Source organism: Heterocephalus glaber, unplaced genomic scaffold, assembly GCF_053883595.1.
Source record: "Heterocephalus glaber isolate CG9 unplaced genomic scaffold, H.glaber_assembly_v1.0 deba00001428, whole genome shotgun sequence".
Classification (NCBI taxonomy): Eukaryota; Metazoa; Chordata; class Mammalia; order Rodentia; family Bathyergidae; genus Heterocephalus; species Heterocephalus glaber.
This window is the reverse complement of record NW_028258293.1, coordinates 20,342,554-20,357,682: the sequence shown is the minus strand read 5'-3', so window position 1 is coordinate 20,357,682 and position 15,129 is coordinate 20,342,554. Positions and strand designations below refer to the sequence as shown.

At 42.5% G+C, this 15,129-nt stretch overlaps 1 protein-coding gene across 4 annotated transcripts in view; it reads left to right on the top strand.

Annotated features, from left to right (window-relative positions):
* The first annotated feature begins 1,049 nt into the window (after positions 1-1,049).
* The window catches only part of Swap70 (switching B cell complex subunit SWAP70), a 79,935-nt gene continuing 65,855 nt past the window's right edge, over positions 1,050-15,129 (top strand). For 2 of the 4 annotated variants that reach the window (XM_087211313.1, XM_087211314.1), the window contains exon 1: positions 1,061-1,262. In XM_087211313.1, the coding sequence (XP_087067439.1) occupies positions 1,164-1,262 (99 nt within the window). In that variant the 5' untranslated portion in view covers positions 1,061-1,163. Of the gene's footprint in view, positions 1,263-15,129 lie in introns of all 4 variants that reach the window. The other 2 variants (XM_087211312.1, XM_087211315.1) reach the window with 2 other exon arrangements.

The following is a 15,129-nucleotide window of genomic DNA, read 5'->3' as shown; positions in this document are numbered from 1 at the left end:
ATTTGCAATCTTCCGGCCTCAGCCTCCCAGAGTGCTGGGATTACAGGCATGTGCCACCATGCCTGGCACATTAAGGAACTTTTAAAAAGGAAAACAAAACCACACTTACGTGAAAATCACCTCCTTTCAAAAATTCTTGGTATTTATTTTCTCCACATCGTCCAGATTTGGTCTTGGATGGGAGAGGAGCGGCACTATGTGTGTAACTTAATGGGATTGAAGTCACCCAAGTTACCCTAGGATGCTAGTAGTGCAAGAAGAGTCCTTCTGGAACATCTGGTTCACCCAGGCTCATTTTATATAAGAGAATCTGAAGCCCAAAGAGCTCGAGACACCATCGTTAACAGACACGAATTGAACAGCTATAATCAGGAGGAAAGTTCTAAATTGGAATAAATTTTTTTAAGTGGTCCACCCATTCGGAGTGCTTTGCTAGAGTCCTCCTAGATTTCCTACCACACAAGCACGGAGACACCAGGCCAGCAGCATTTCCGGTTCGGACCCTTCCGAGATGTGAACAGAGTCGACGTCCTAAGCCACCTTAAATCTGCAGGCTCCCAGAGCTCACTGCAGAGTAGGCATCAGCACATGCGGGCGAAGGGAACGAACCAGCCTCCTTCGGAGGTTCTTCCCTGCCCCCTCCCCTCTGCACCCTCCCTAGTTTAGGATCGGGAGACTAGTTTAGGGTCGCTAGTTTAGGATCGGGAGTCCTTTGGGACTCTGGGTCAGGGGACTTTTCTCTGGCGTCGTGTCTGGCCTCCTGAGACGGTGCCTCCCTCCTGGGGGAGGACAGGGCTCTTTTTCACGGCGGGATTCCAGCCTGGGTGAGACAGGCTGCCTCACATTTTTCCTCAGGATGGGGAGCATTTATTTGAGGTATACGCAAGCACTGAAAATGTCCTGAGTCGGTCTGGGAACCAGTGAGAGGGATTGGGTGGTGTTTACGGTCCCACACCAGACAGAAAGCCGGGCATGGCCTTCGATTGGCTCAGCGCGGGCGCGCCCATAAAAGGGAGAGGCCTGCAGAGGGGGCGGGATCGGGCGGGGCCTGCCGCGGTCAGGTGACTTCGCGGCGGACCCTGGGGGTGCCCAAACCGGTGCTGAGGCGCTGAGGGCTGGCGGAGCAGGCGGGGCCGCCTCACGCAGTTGCGGCCCGCAAGACCATGGGGGGCTTGAAGGACGAGCTGCTTAAGGCCATTTGGCACGCCTTCACTGCGTTGGACCTGGACCACAGCGGCAAGGTGTCCAAGTCGCAGCTCAAGGTGGGCGTCCCGCACCTCGGACCCCGCCGGGCCCTGCGGGCCGTGTTCGCAGCGAGGGGCGGGCCGGAGGGCGGCGGGCGGCGGCGGAGGTCCTGGGGCGGGCTAGAGCCGGGCTGGGATCAGGAGGGTGCAGCTTCCTTCTGGCCTTGGAGCCCGTGCCCTCGAGGTCGCGGGGAGGCCAGGTTGGGACTTGAGGGGCGAGTCTGGCTCCAGGTGGTGCGAGGGGCCACAGGGTTTCGGACTCTGAGAGGGGGTAGGTAGCGCCCTCCCACGGCCTTCCCAGAGTTTTCCCTTCTCTGGCAGAGGAAAGGACTTGCCCGTGGTCCCTGGGCAGAGCCACCTGCAGTCCCCAGCCCCACACCCGGGGAGAGGAGGGCGAGACCCCCCCCCCCCCCCAGTGTGCGTCTCCTTGCGGACCTGGCACCCCGGACCCGGGCCTCCCGCGCCGTCCAGCGACCTCGGGTCTGGGAATGTGGGCCAGGACGTTGGTTTCGGGTGAGGAGCGCTGATCTTTCTGGCACTCTGCAAAAGCAACTTCTTTTGGAGAGTGGTTATTTTATTGTGGTTGCCCAAGACCCCGCCACGGAGCCAGAGAGTAACGTACACATAAAGGGATACTTGTAACCAGAAAAAGCCCAAGCCGGGAAAGTGGCACTCAGCCACGAGAAATTGGCAGCTTCTTGAAAGTGTTAAAATATAGAACCAGACAAGAAGAGCCATTCACAGACATTTTTAAATATACACATTTTGGATCTGAATGACTGGTTTTCTTAACCTCTTCTGGGAATGCATTTCTGAAGATTGGGTTTGCTTTGTATATTTTATGTAATAATCGGGAAGTTCTTTTGAGTAGTGGCATTTATGCCTGCAGGACCTAGCATTCTCCCTGGCCTTCCTTTTGTTTGGCTCACTTTTCCTCATTCTTTTTTTTTTCCTTCAGTATGTGGGATCGAACTCAGGACCTTGTGCTTGCCATCTTTTTTTCCCTCATTCTTAGAATCACAGTCTGGAAGGGCCCATGGAGATCAGCCACATATTTTATTATGCACAGACTTCTTTTTTTGGGGGGACCGGGGATCGAACTCGGGTTCTCGCGCTTGTGCAGCAGGCAGCGAAACCACTGAGCTAAATCCCCGGCCCACTCAGCCACATATTTTAAATTTTTTACTTCAAAAAATTAACGTAGTGTACAGTTCTGTAAGTTTTAATACGTGGAATCCTTTTTTGTTTGTTTTTTTTGAGACAGGGTCTCCCTATGTAGTTCAGATTGACCTTAAACTGACTTTGTAGCCCGGGCTGGCCTTGGATTCACAGTGATCCTCCTGTCTCAGCCTCTTGAATGCTAGACTACAGGTGTGCACCACCATGCTTGGCAGATTTCCACACTTTCTAGCCAATGTTTCTTCATTTTTTTATTTTCCAATCCATGACAGAAATGAAATGTTTTTCTGTTGCTTTTGTTGTGCTCCATTTAAAACTGTCTTTATGGGCCGGGGATTTAGCTCAGTGGTTCCACTGCCTACCTCACAAGTGCAAGGTCCTGAGTTCGATCCCTGGTACCAAAAAAAAGGGCAAAAACAACAAAAAAATTGTCTTTATGGCTGCCTAGAGGAAATGCCCAGATGCCTAGAAGGATTTTCTTTTTGGAGATCCGTTCATACCAGGCTGTCCAGGCTGCCTCAAACTCTTGAGCTCAACTGATCCTCCTGCTTCAGCTTCCCATGTAATTGGGACAGGAGGCATGAACCACAACAGCTGGTGCCTAGAGGATTTTAGATAGCAGGCTTGGCAGGAAGCGTTAAATCCCAATTCCTAGCTTTCAACCATAAGATCATGTTGATGCATCTATGCAGCTATATTTTATCTTTCCCTTGTCTGTGTTAGAGACTTTGGGATTAATTCAATTATGTTCACCTTGCCAGTGTTTATAGAATTAAAAATAATTAAAAATTTTTGTTTCTTCTTTTTAGTGTTTAACTCTGAACTTTGATGTTCCATTGCTAGCAGTAGAATTTTTGCCTTAATTTTTTTTTTCCTGTGGTACTGGGGATACAACTCAGGACCTTGTGCTTGCCAGGTATTGCCTTAATTTGTTGATTCACTCAAACAATAATCTTTTGTGTTTTAACATTGTATAAGGTACCATGCTGATTTATTTATTTTGTGATAATGGAGTGCTATGCCACTGAGCTATATCCCCAATCCTTTAAAAAATTTTTATTTTGAGACAGTCTTTTGCTAAGTCACTAAATTGTCTAGGCTGGACTCAAACTTATCCTCCTGGCTCAGCCTCCCAGAGTGCTAGGATTATAGGCATGTACCCTACTATGCCCAGTATACCATGCTAATTTAATAAAAAGGTTAGTACTTTTAGCTCCATAAGAATAGCTCCTTAGAGAAAATATCATAACCCAGGCAGGCCTCAAACTCTCAGCAATCCTCCTGCCTTGGCCTCCTGAGTGCTGGGACTACAGGTGTGTATGTGTCACCACACCCGGCATATAATTGATTTTTAAACAGCAGTATTCTAAAATATTTTTGACACTTATCTTTTTAAATTACCATCAGAGTTTTTTTGTTTTTTCCTTTGTACTGGGCATTGAACCCAGGGAATGCTGAACCATATCTCTAGCCCTTTTTAATTTTTACTTTGAGAGAGGGATTGGCCCAGGCTGGCATGGACTTGGGATCCTTCTGCCTCAGCCTTCCAAGTAGTTGGGATTATAGGCTTGTGCCACTGTGCTTTTGGCACAGAATTGATACATTTACTTAATGTATAATCTACATCTCATGTGTTGAGATTGTACTTAATACTAAAGGTGATAAGGTAGTAGTGAAACATGGGAAAAAAGAAACATGAATCCTTGCCTTCAAGGAGTTTAAATTTTAGTAGGGAAATCAAGAGAGTAAACCATTAGAGAAAGCATTCTTTCTAGATATAGATTGTATTACTCACATAATTGTCCTGTTCTTAAAAAACACGAAGTCTGGTGGTAAAGATAAGAAATACAGAAATCCTGTTGGATAGAAGATGCTGAGTATGACAGTGTGACAGATTCGGGTCCATGAGACTTTAGAGGGAGAGATGATTACTTCTCACTGGTTGGATTACTTCCTAAGAAAAGCTTATTGGAAATAAACTCTGATGGAAGTGAAGAGGTGAGTATAGTATGTAATGGGAGAAGTTAAACCCATTCTGTTCATTCACTCATTTAATGGATAATTATTGACTGCTGTTAGTTCTAGGAAATACTGTGCACTCTTGCAAGAGACTGGACTTATTAGCATTTATGGTGACTTATGGTAATTATATTGGTTGGAGTATAGAATATGAATGTTTGTCCTGTGGGTGACAGAGCGGTAGGAATGTATTGGAGTTAATACACAGAAGGAAGGCTTTTATTGTTAGACTAGTTAAGTAGATGACCAGGGCTCTGAGTTTTCTTTGGATGGTGACGCATGAAAATGGCGCCTTAGCAAGTTACTTGGTTGTTTTCTTGGTTTTTTTTTGAGACAGAGTCTCACCATGTAGTTCTGGCTAGCCTTGAACTCACTATGTAGCCCAGGTTGAGCTCAAACTCAAGGTGATCCCTGCCTCAGCCTCCTGATTGCTAGGATTACAGGTGTGCGTCACCAAGCCCTGCCACTAGCAAGCTACTTGGGAAGTGTGTGTGCAGGCTGGAATGGATTGGGCAGAAAGGAATAGGAAGCCAGGTGAGAGGTAGCAGGGGCTAGAGGCAGGGAAGATGGATAGAGGATGAGTGGGATTAAGAAACAGCTGTTAGCCTGTCGTGGTGGCACCCACCTGTAATTCCAGCACTTGGGAGGCTGAGGCAGGAGGATTGCCATGAGTTCAAGGGTAGCCTGGACTACGTAGTCTCAAAAAACCAAACCAAACCAGAAAATGATGGATTTAGAAATGTCTTGAAATTCAACTTGCTTGACCAAATGAATGGTAGTGGCTTTTAATAGGAGTTGTGAAGTTGAGAGAAGGAGCTATTTAGAGAAGAAATGAGATGCTTAGTTTTGGGCATGTAGAGTTTTTATTCTTAGGTCTTTAATGTGTGGATGTTCAGCTGGAGATGATGTCCTTGGAAAGCGTGCTTGGAAAAAGGAGAAGAAAGCCCTTGGCAGTCTTGGGGGAATGACTGGCGTAGGTGAGGAGAGGAAGGAGAGAAACCATGGGACCGGAAATCAGAGATAAAAACCACTTTGGAGCAACATTGGAGTTGAGGAAGAAAATTTTAGGGAAAACATGGTCTGTTGTCTTTGAGAGTTAATTTATTATTGCTGTATGTACCTGTTTTGGAGATTATAAAGTAATAAGATTGATTCCTTCTTCCACAAGCTGTAAACTAGATGTTTATTCTGTAAAAAGAGGTTTTGAGTCTTAGCATCATCTTGGGAATAAATACGTATTTTTTACCTTTAGGGCCCTCAGTATACGAAAAGCTTATTTTTTATACCTATTTTTTTTTTTAAATGTTCATTGTCTTTCTTTACTAGCTTTTGAAACTTTTTCCTTTTTCTAATTTTTTGAGACAGGGTCTTGCCACATAGTCCAGGCTGGCCTCAGATTTACTATGTAGCCCAGGTTGGCCTTGAACTCCCAGCGATCCTCCTGCCTCAGCCTCCCGAGTGCTAGGATTGTGGGCATGCACCACTATGCTGGGCTTTTTATAATTAATTAATAGTGTATATGAGTAAAACAGAAATTACTGTCCTGAGGTTTTTTTTTTTTTCTCCTCTTGTCTCTCTCTTTTTTTTTTTAAGAAAACAAATCCTTGTGTGGAGCGCTGACTTTCAATAGATTGCAGTGAGGCAGCAGCTCTGCTGCTTCAGATTGTGTACAGATATTTCAGCACAAGTTCCCCACTACCATGCCTTCCATGACATGCTGCACCCGTTTCCTGGCCACACTCGGTTTCCCAGGATGAAGGACTCTCCACGGCAAACTCTGGTCCAGTGTGCAGTGGGGCACACCCTCTAAATAAGTTTCAAAACTTAAAATCCAAAGAAAATTTCGATAATGTAATAAAGATCTTACTCTTGCAAATATATACTGTTATCAAGCATTAATAAGATAAATATAGAATAGTTTTTTTTCTTTTTTTTGGTTTTGTTCTTTTCTTTTTTTGAGATAGTATCTCGGTTACTGTGTAGTTAAGGCTGATTTTGAACTCATGTAACCCAGGCTGGCCTCAAACTCGAGGGCATCCTCCTACCCCAGCCTCCCAGCTCTGGCAATACAGGTGTGCACCACCATGCCTGGCCTAGAACAGAGTTTTTAAAAACTGCCTGTGACATACAAAACTGTGATAGAAACAGATGTTCAGTGGTTGCCAATTCCTTGTTAAAACAGCTCGGCATGAGGTCATCGAAGGTCAGTAGTCTGGACTCTTTAAAGCACCCCCACCCCCCCGAAAAGGGGGAGACCACTTGTGCCTCCTTTTCCTTACCTTGACTCTTTCACTCTTTCCTCAATTCCCTGTGATCACCTTGGGCTTTTCCCTGGCAGCTTCGCACTCTAGGGGAGCCCTTTGTCTCAGGCTGCGGCTTTGGTATTTCGGGGTCCTCCTGAGCAGCAGCTGCATGGGCCTTCACCCTGCACCCAGCCTGTGCACCTCTGTAGACGCCATGTTAATTCCACGTTCCTCTGTTTTGCAGGCTAGAGTAGAGAGAGTCCTAAATGATGGGAATGTTTAAGTTAAGTGCTTTCTAATTGTGGAGAGAGTTATTTCACTTCTTCAGTTGATGAAGTAGATAGCAGATTAGTGGTGGCAGGGAAAGAAACCTCCAGAAACACATTCTGTACTTGTGTTTAAACTTGTGTTTCTTGAATATTTCTTTTTTTTTTTTTTGGTACTGGGGATTGAACTCAGGACCTTGCACTTGCAAGGCAGGCGGCGGAACCACTGAGCTAAATTCCCAACTTGGGGTACATTATTTGAAATAGAAGTAATAATTGTTTTTCTTCTACTCATATTTAAAAACTATTTTCATATTAGCAGGTAGGTGATTGTGCTGAAAGATACAAAATCTCCAATGTTACTTAGAAATTCATGCAGTTCTAAGAAGATATAATAATGAAGGTTGTTATTTAAACAAATACTTAGAGAACTTTTGAATAGTTCATGTATACACAGGGTATAAAATTCATAAAAAGGGGCGTTTATAAAAGCGAAGTTTCAGGCAGGTGTGGTGGTACACCCAGCACTCTGGGCGGCTAAGGCAGGAGGATTGCAAGTTTGAGCCCAGGTTGGGCAGTTTAGTGAGACCCTGTCTCAAAATTTAAAAAGCTGGGAAGAAAGCTTGGGGAAGGCCCTGGATTCAGTCCGCAGTATTGGAAAAAAACCCCAAAAAACAGAAGTTTCTCCCAACACTTAGCCCAGGCTGGTTCCCTGCCCTGTGGAGTAACTATTATTTCTAGTTTCTTATGTTCCTAACAGATCACAGTGTATCTTAAAATTAATACATATTGTTGCAGCAAATGTTCCTCTTAAATATAGCAAACTTCAGTAGTATTTTTGCAACCTCTGCTATAACTTTACTTTGCAATTATGGTTGCAATGTGAATTACATGTGTGCTGAAAATGTCTTGAAATAAGCTTTGCATTTTTATCCTGTTATTTTTAGAAACAGGTTTTTTTTTCTTTAATTGTACCTTTCAGAAGTAAAAGAGCCTACAACTCTAATGAGGATCTAAATGAAACCAATTTTTAGAGGAACAATGGGTAGTTTGTGTCTTTATTATTTTTTCAGTGACAAATTTTCAACTAAATGTTTTTTTCTTAACCTTGCAATTAGTTTGCATATCATGTGAATAACATCTTGTGCTCTGTTCCCATGTAGGCATTTAGTCTCAGAAGTTTTAAACTTGCTAGTTACAGAAGTAATTGAGCCAGGCCAGCGTTCAGCTGAAAATATAAAGGAAGCAGATTGCCTTTATTGTGTGAAACACAATGTACAAAGATGTGGTTAATTCTCATGAACTTGGCCAATAGAGTTTTCACTCCCTAACCTTTTGTGTTATATTTCTGTTAACCCATGTGGTGAAAGTTGTTCCTGTTGAGGAACAAAAAGTCTAATTGAATACAAAAACAAAAACAGGGTTGGGGTATCGGGGGTCATGGTTGAGCCTGTTAAAGTCTTTGTAAATATTTTTTATTTCACCAAAATGAAACAGTAAAGACACCTCTTTGAAGAGTGTAATAGATTTAAAAAATTTTAAAATGATGATAATGACTTCTGGGTTATTTCTATTTTTTCATTTCTTGCTAGAAACTTTTCAGTGAGGTAACTTGGGATTTTGGGGTTTTTTTTGAACAAACCTGTTTTGTTTTTTGTTTTTTTTTCATATTGAGAATTGCCAAGGCCTTGCACCGAGCTACATCCCTAGCCCTTTTTTATTTTTTGAGACAGGGTCTCCTTAAGTCATTAAATTGCCCATTCTGGGCTCAAACTTGGGATCCTCCTGTCTCCCTCCAGCACTGGGGTTATAGACATGGGCTACCATGCCTGGCTACACATGAGGTTTTTTGCCCTGTTGAGGATAACGTGTAAACCATGAGACACTTTTTTTGGTGTTGCCCTCCATCTCAGTCACCTGTGCAGTTCTCATCTTGTCTCAAAACTCCGAGCCTTCCTGATCCCACTTTGTATCTCTTTTGGGTCTGACCGCAGTCCCAGGGGTACACAGTAATGAAGCTAGAGATGGAGGAGGCATTGGGCGGTCTTTCTACACTTGTAAGTTTGCCATCACTCCATGCGGATTTCTCATTCCCACCAAGTATGAGGGACTCACAGAACCTTCCTCTGTCAGAATAATCGAAGATCTGACCTTGGCTGTGTGCTCTGTTCGCCTCCTCAGTCTCTCTCCCCTGTCCCTGACCTGTCCTGGAGCATGAGCATAGGGTAGTCCTTTGCCTCAGCGTGCTTTAGCTTCCTCAGGGCTGTGTTTCATTTTATATCTTCATTATATATCTTCTTTCTGTTTTTCTTTTTCTCATCCCACAGCTCATTTATACCTTTGTTTAAATATTTTTATTAGTGCATATTAATTTTACAAAACCTTGACTGCATTGTGGCATTTTCATACATGCTCTTCTTCTTTTTTTTTTTTGGTACCAGGAATTGAACTCAGGGTCTCGTTCTTGCCAGGCAGGTGCTGCACTGCTGAGCTACATCCCTGGCCCTCTCTCCTTTTGTTTTCTTTTGAGACAGGGTCTTGCTATGTAGTACAGGCTGGCCATGAACTCACAGTGCTCCTTATGCCTCAGCCTCTGGAGTGCTGGGATTGGATTACAGGCATGCACCGCCATGCCCAACTCTTTTCTTTTAAGAGGCCTCACAATATTGCCCAGGCTGGTGCTGCATTCCTGGACTCAAGTGATCTTGGCTCAGCCTCCTGAGTAGCTGGGACTACAGGCACCTTCTACAACTTCATGTTTCATTTTTTACTCCAACTCTGTCAATATGAAACTGGCAGGTTTCAGAAACTAAGGAAACAATATTTAGGAAAAAATGTGCATATACTTAAGTTTCATATATAGAGATCTTGTGATTGGGGCACAGACTTCCATAATATTTATGGAAGACTAATTATAAGACTTTTCTATGTTTCCTATACTTTTTGTTTATTTAGGAATAATTAGCTTTGCAGCATTTAATATGGACCAGGAGAGTGGTATTTGTAGGCATGGTGCACCAGCCAGAAGTCTCACCGGTTAGTATACAAGTTGTTTTGGTCAGTGGACAATGTTGAAAGCTGTTGCATTTCACTGAGTAGGCCGTTCCAGGACGGGCATACTGTTCCCTTCCCTGCAGTCCTCTGTGTTCACAGGGTGGTGGTGCTCAGCCAGATGCACTGGAGTAAGAGCAGGAGCTGGTTGGTGGCAGCAGATTCAGGACTCAGTAATGACCTGAGAAATACTGCTTGGTATTGGGACAACAAACTAAATAGGTTGAACTAGACTGGAATTCCGAGGTCTTTTATGTGGGCAACTTTAGGAAATTTGCTTTGCTTCTTGTATTTTAAGATTATCTATTAAATGTGGGAACCATAAGATGTATAGTAGCCCCTCTTATTGTTTGTTTTGCTTTCTGTGGTTTCAGTTTACTGTGGTCCAACATCAAATGGAAACTTGCACTATAATATGTCGTTATAATTGTTCTATTCTATTCCTAGTTATTGTTATTAATTTCCTACTATGCCTCATTTATAAGTTAAATTTTTACATAGATATGTACAGGCAAAAACACAATTTATACAGGATTGGTACTATCCATGGCTTCAAGCACCCACTGAGGGATCTTGGAACATTACAGCCTTTATGTGTGACAGCGGAAATTTTCCTATTCACTTCCTACCAAATACTGATCTTGACTAATATTAATCTGACGAATTTGAATGCTTCCACCTATGGAACACTTTTTTGGTTAGGCGTTCTGGGACAGAAAAAATATTCAACCCTGTCTACACAGCAGCTCACTCAGTAGAGAGAGGAGTTGATATTGTCTGGGGCTGAATTAGATCCAGAAGGAGGATAAACTAAGAAAAAGAGATTTCATAGTTTTGTTGGTAAGGGTTTGGACAGAATCAGGCAGACAAACTGCTTTGGGGAGAAAGGTGATGAGTTCTCCTTTGGATATGTTGGACATGAGGCAGATTTAGAGTGGAAATCTCTAGTGCTCATTTCAGAGGTCAAGATCAGAAAGAAATACGAAAGTAGGGGCTGGGGATTTAGCTCAGTGGCACCATGCCTGTCTTGCAAGCACAAGGTCCTGAGTTCAATTCTTGGTACCAAAAAAAAAAAAGAAAAAATATGAAAGTCATTAGAATAGAGTTGACTTATAATTGTCAGAATGAAGGTACTTTCTAAGAAGAGAATAAAGATGAAGAACTGAGGGCTGGAAACTAGGCTTTGGGAGATGTTCAGACTAGGAGGGTGAAGGTGAGGGATGTTATCCCATAAAGGCATTCTTGAAAAACTTAGAAAATAGTTCTGTCATGGGTCTAAAGAGGTCTTAAGGTGATGGGTGATTCAGGCTGCCGAGTGCCAGAAACTTGGGAGAGTGACTTGGCCACAGATTTGTCTGTCCCAGGTTGTGTCCCTAAGAAAGCAGAGGCTTCAGGAAGTGGATGTTAAGCCATGTCAGGAGTGGAAAAGGGTCCCTGGGGAGGAACATGGATGGGGTTGGGGACGGGGTGCGAGAATAGGCAGAGTGGGAGAAGGAGCTCGAAAACCACACCACAGACTTGGTGGTACCAGGAGCTCTGGAGAGGTTGCTTTTAGGAGAACCTCGTGTTGGGGAGAACCCGAGTAGTCCTTGGCTGAGGGGCATACTGACGGTAGTTAGTGGCTGTTAAGCACAACCCTTGTAGCTGGACAGCACTTCCTTTCTTATGCATCTCTTTGTCACTGAATCCTTTTGAAAAGCCATTTCAGATTGTTAGGGATGGAAGCCAGTTTTAGGAACCGTAAGGGGTCAGGCGATCAGAAGATGGCTCAGCTGAGGTAAATCTGAGTTGAAATCTTGCTCATCACCTTGAATATACACTGTGGTTTCAGATTTTCTCTTGGAGAAGAATGTACTCAACTGAGCTGCCTAATTTTGTTCTTTTTTAGTACAGAGTCCTCTCTGATATATATTTTTTCTTAGTACTGGGGATTGAACTTGCAGCTTCTCACTGAGCCAGCCCTATTTTGCAACAAGGTCTTGCTGAGTTGCACAGGCTAGGTTCATACTTTCCATACTCCTGTCTCAGCCTCCCGGAGTACTAGAATTATAGGCATGTACCACCACACCCAGCTACATATTTGTTCTTACCGTGTCCTTTTCTCAGAGGTCTATATTTGATTTTAAGGAACTGGATTGCTTTACTAGATCTCAGGTCAGATGAGTTATAATTGACTGTTTCTGGGATTATTAGTATCTAATGGAGGCACTATGCTTTACTCTAAAAGTGATCTGAATTAGAGATTCCAATTAAAAGTTCTTTCTGGAAGCATGGTAGTATAAAGCTGGGCATGGTGGCACACTAATATAATCCTTGCACTCAGGAGGCTGAGGCAGGAGGATTGCCATAAATTCAAGATCAACCTGGGCTACATAGTGAGATTGTCAAGGAAGGAGGAGGAGGAAGAGGGGGAGGGGAGGGAATTCAAAGACCCAGATCTAGGTAAAAATGGTCCAGAAGCAAAAGAAGAAATTAAAAATCTTCAAAAATTTTGAATTGGATACATATTGAACACCTGTCCGATCAGGTGCTTTATTAGGTTTTGGTATTACACAGACAGAAAAAATACAGATCTTTTTACAGAACGTAGAGTGGTAGGGCGGGAAGTTTACTGGAGTTAAGTCTTCTCACAGATGGCTTATCTTGAAGACATTTGTTTGTGCTATGTTTTCAGTGGGGGGCTGGAATCTAAGGAAGCTGTCCTAGTTTGGGGGACTTTGTTGCCCATTGCAGTGGTTTCAAGAAGCCTGGTAAAGCATACTTTATTGCGAATGTCTTACCTGAGTTAATCTATTAACTTTATAGTTTTTCAACAATCTCTTCACATTTTATAGATTCACTGGTGCTCTCTAGCAGAAATCCTATCTTAGTCTGATTCTGCTATTATAATAAAATACCCCAGATTGGGTAATTTATAACCAGTGGAAAGTTATTTCTCACCTTTCTGGAGCCTAGAGTCCAGGATCAAGGTCCTAGCAGATTCAGTGTGTGTTGAACCCGAGGACCCTCTGTCTGGTTGCTAGGGGCTCAGGGTATATGTAGCTCATTGGTAGAGCACTTCCCTAGCATGTGCTCGGTCCCAGCACTGTAGAAGGGAGGGAAGGAAGAAGGGAGGCCTGCAGGCAGGACTCCCAAAGGCCCCACCTTTTAGCATTATCACACTGGTGATTACATTCCAACATATGAATTTTGGGGAATACATTCAGATCATAGTAAACCACTCCCTTGTTCTTTTAGGTTTTTTACTTTTCTTTTTTTTTTTTTTAATATTTATTTAATTTTTTTTTTTTGGTACCGGGGTTCAAACTTGGGTCCTTGTGCTTGTGCAGCAGGTGGCGAAACCACTGAGCTAAATCCCCAACCCATGTTTTTTCACTTTTCTATAAATGTAAAAGCCTTTTCTGATCATAAAGAACATACACTAGAATATTCAAACAGTACACTGTAGAGGCAAAGGTTAAATACTTGAAATTCCACCAGCAAAGGCAAATGCAGCTAACTTTTCAGTGATTGTTTTTTCTTAACACATCCCTTCCAACACCCCCCCAAGCATGTGCTGATACAGACATATGTATCTTTTTATAGAAGTAGAAACGTATTTCATGTGCTACGTTCTTTTTTTTTTTAAATAGCACTTCCATACAATTTTTTAAATTTTGTTTTGTTTTTTTAAAATACATATGTGCTATGTTCTTACCCAATGTTAGGGGCATCTTTCTGTCATTTTTCAATCATTATAGATACAGATACCATCCTTTATAACGTCTGTGAACTAGTTCACTGTGTTAATGTGTCATGCTTTATTTTACCATTTTCTTATTTACAAATTTTTGAGATGTTTTTAGCCAGCGATGCTGCTAAAAATCCTACAATGTATAGGACCCCTCCCTTTCCTTCAAAGAAATGATTATTTAGCCCAAAATATTGGTAGTTGTGATTGAGACTATCTGGTCAGTAACTTCTCCAGGGTTAGATACTGGCTGTCTTTACTGCCTGTGTCTGTCTGCTCAAATGTCACTCAAATGTCACTTAGACAAAAAGCAAGAGTTTAAAAAATTTGCATTCTTTTGGTTACTATAAAGTTAAGTGTTTTATTTTTTGAAGTGAGAAAGAGTGGAATTTAATCTTTCTATAGAGCACTGCAAGATATGAAATTCTACATAACACAAGAAATTCATTCAGAGGGCAAGCTTCCTTTAGTATGTATATTTTGGAACTCTTCAAGTATGGTTTCCTTAAAATGTGATACAGTAACAAATCACATTTAAAGAATTCTTAGTAGAGAAATTGTAAGGCAGAGGCATACCAGAAATCATACACAACAGGTGACTTTATGCTTCAATTTAAAAGTGCAGTCCAAAAGTTATAGGTCCCAGGAATCCCATCCTGAACTTACAAGATAGTCTGTATTTACTAGTCTTTAGTTTCTTTAGTGAATTTCGTTCATGCCCATTGTTCATTTTCCTATTAGGTGATCTTTTTCTTACTAATTTCTTTTTTTTTTTTTTTTTTTGTCGGTACCGGGAATCAAACTCGGGACCTTACACTTGTGAGGCAGGTGCCGGAACCACTGAGCTAAATCCCCGGCTTCTTACTAATTTCTAAGAGTGGTTTGAATATTAGCGGTAATAGCTTTTTATTTATTTATTTATTTATTTATTTTTGGTGGAACCGGGGATTGAACTCAGGACCTTGCGCTTGCCAGGCAGGCGCAGTAGGGTGCCACTGAGCTAATTCCCCGGGCCAATAGCTTTTTAAACTTATGGTCTCTTCCTTATCATCATCATCTTTTTTTTTTCCAGTACTGGGAATTGAACCAAGGAGTGCTTTACCACTGAACTACATCCCTAGCCCTTTATTTTTTATTTTGATCTAGAGTATCACTGTATTGCCCAGGCTGGCCTTGAATTTGTGGTCTTCTTGCCTCAGCCTCCTCAGTAGCTGGGATTACAGGCTTGCATCACTGTGCCCAGCCAGGTGTCTTTTCTTCTTAAAGACAAATTTAAAAATATTTGTTAATCAAATTTACCAATGTTTAGTTTCTGAAGATGACTAAGTTGAGGAATTATCAAAACTAACTTATTAAAAATGATTCAGCTGAAATGTAAACCAGTGACATACACTGTA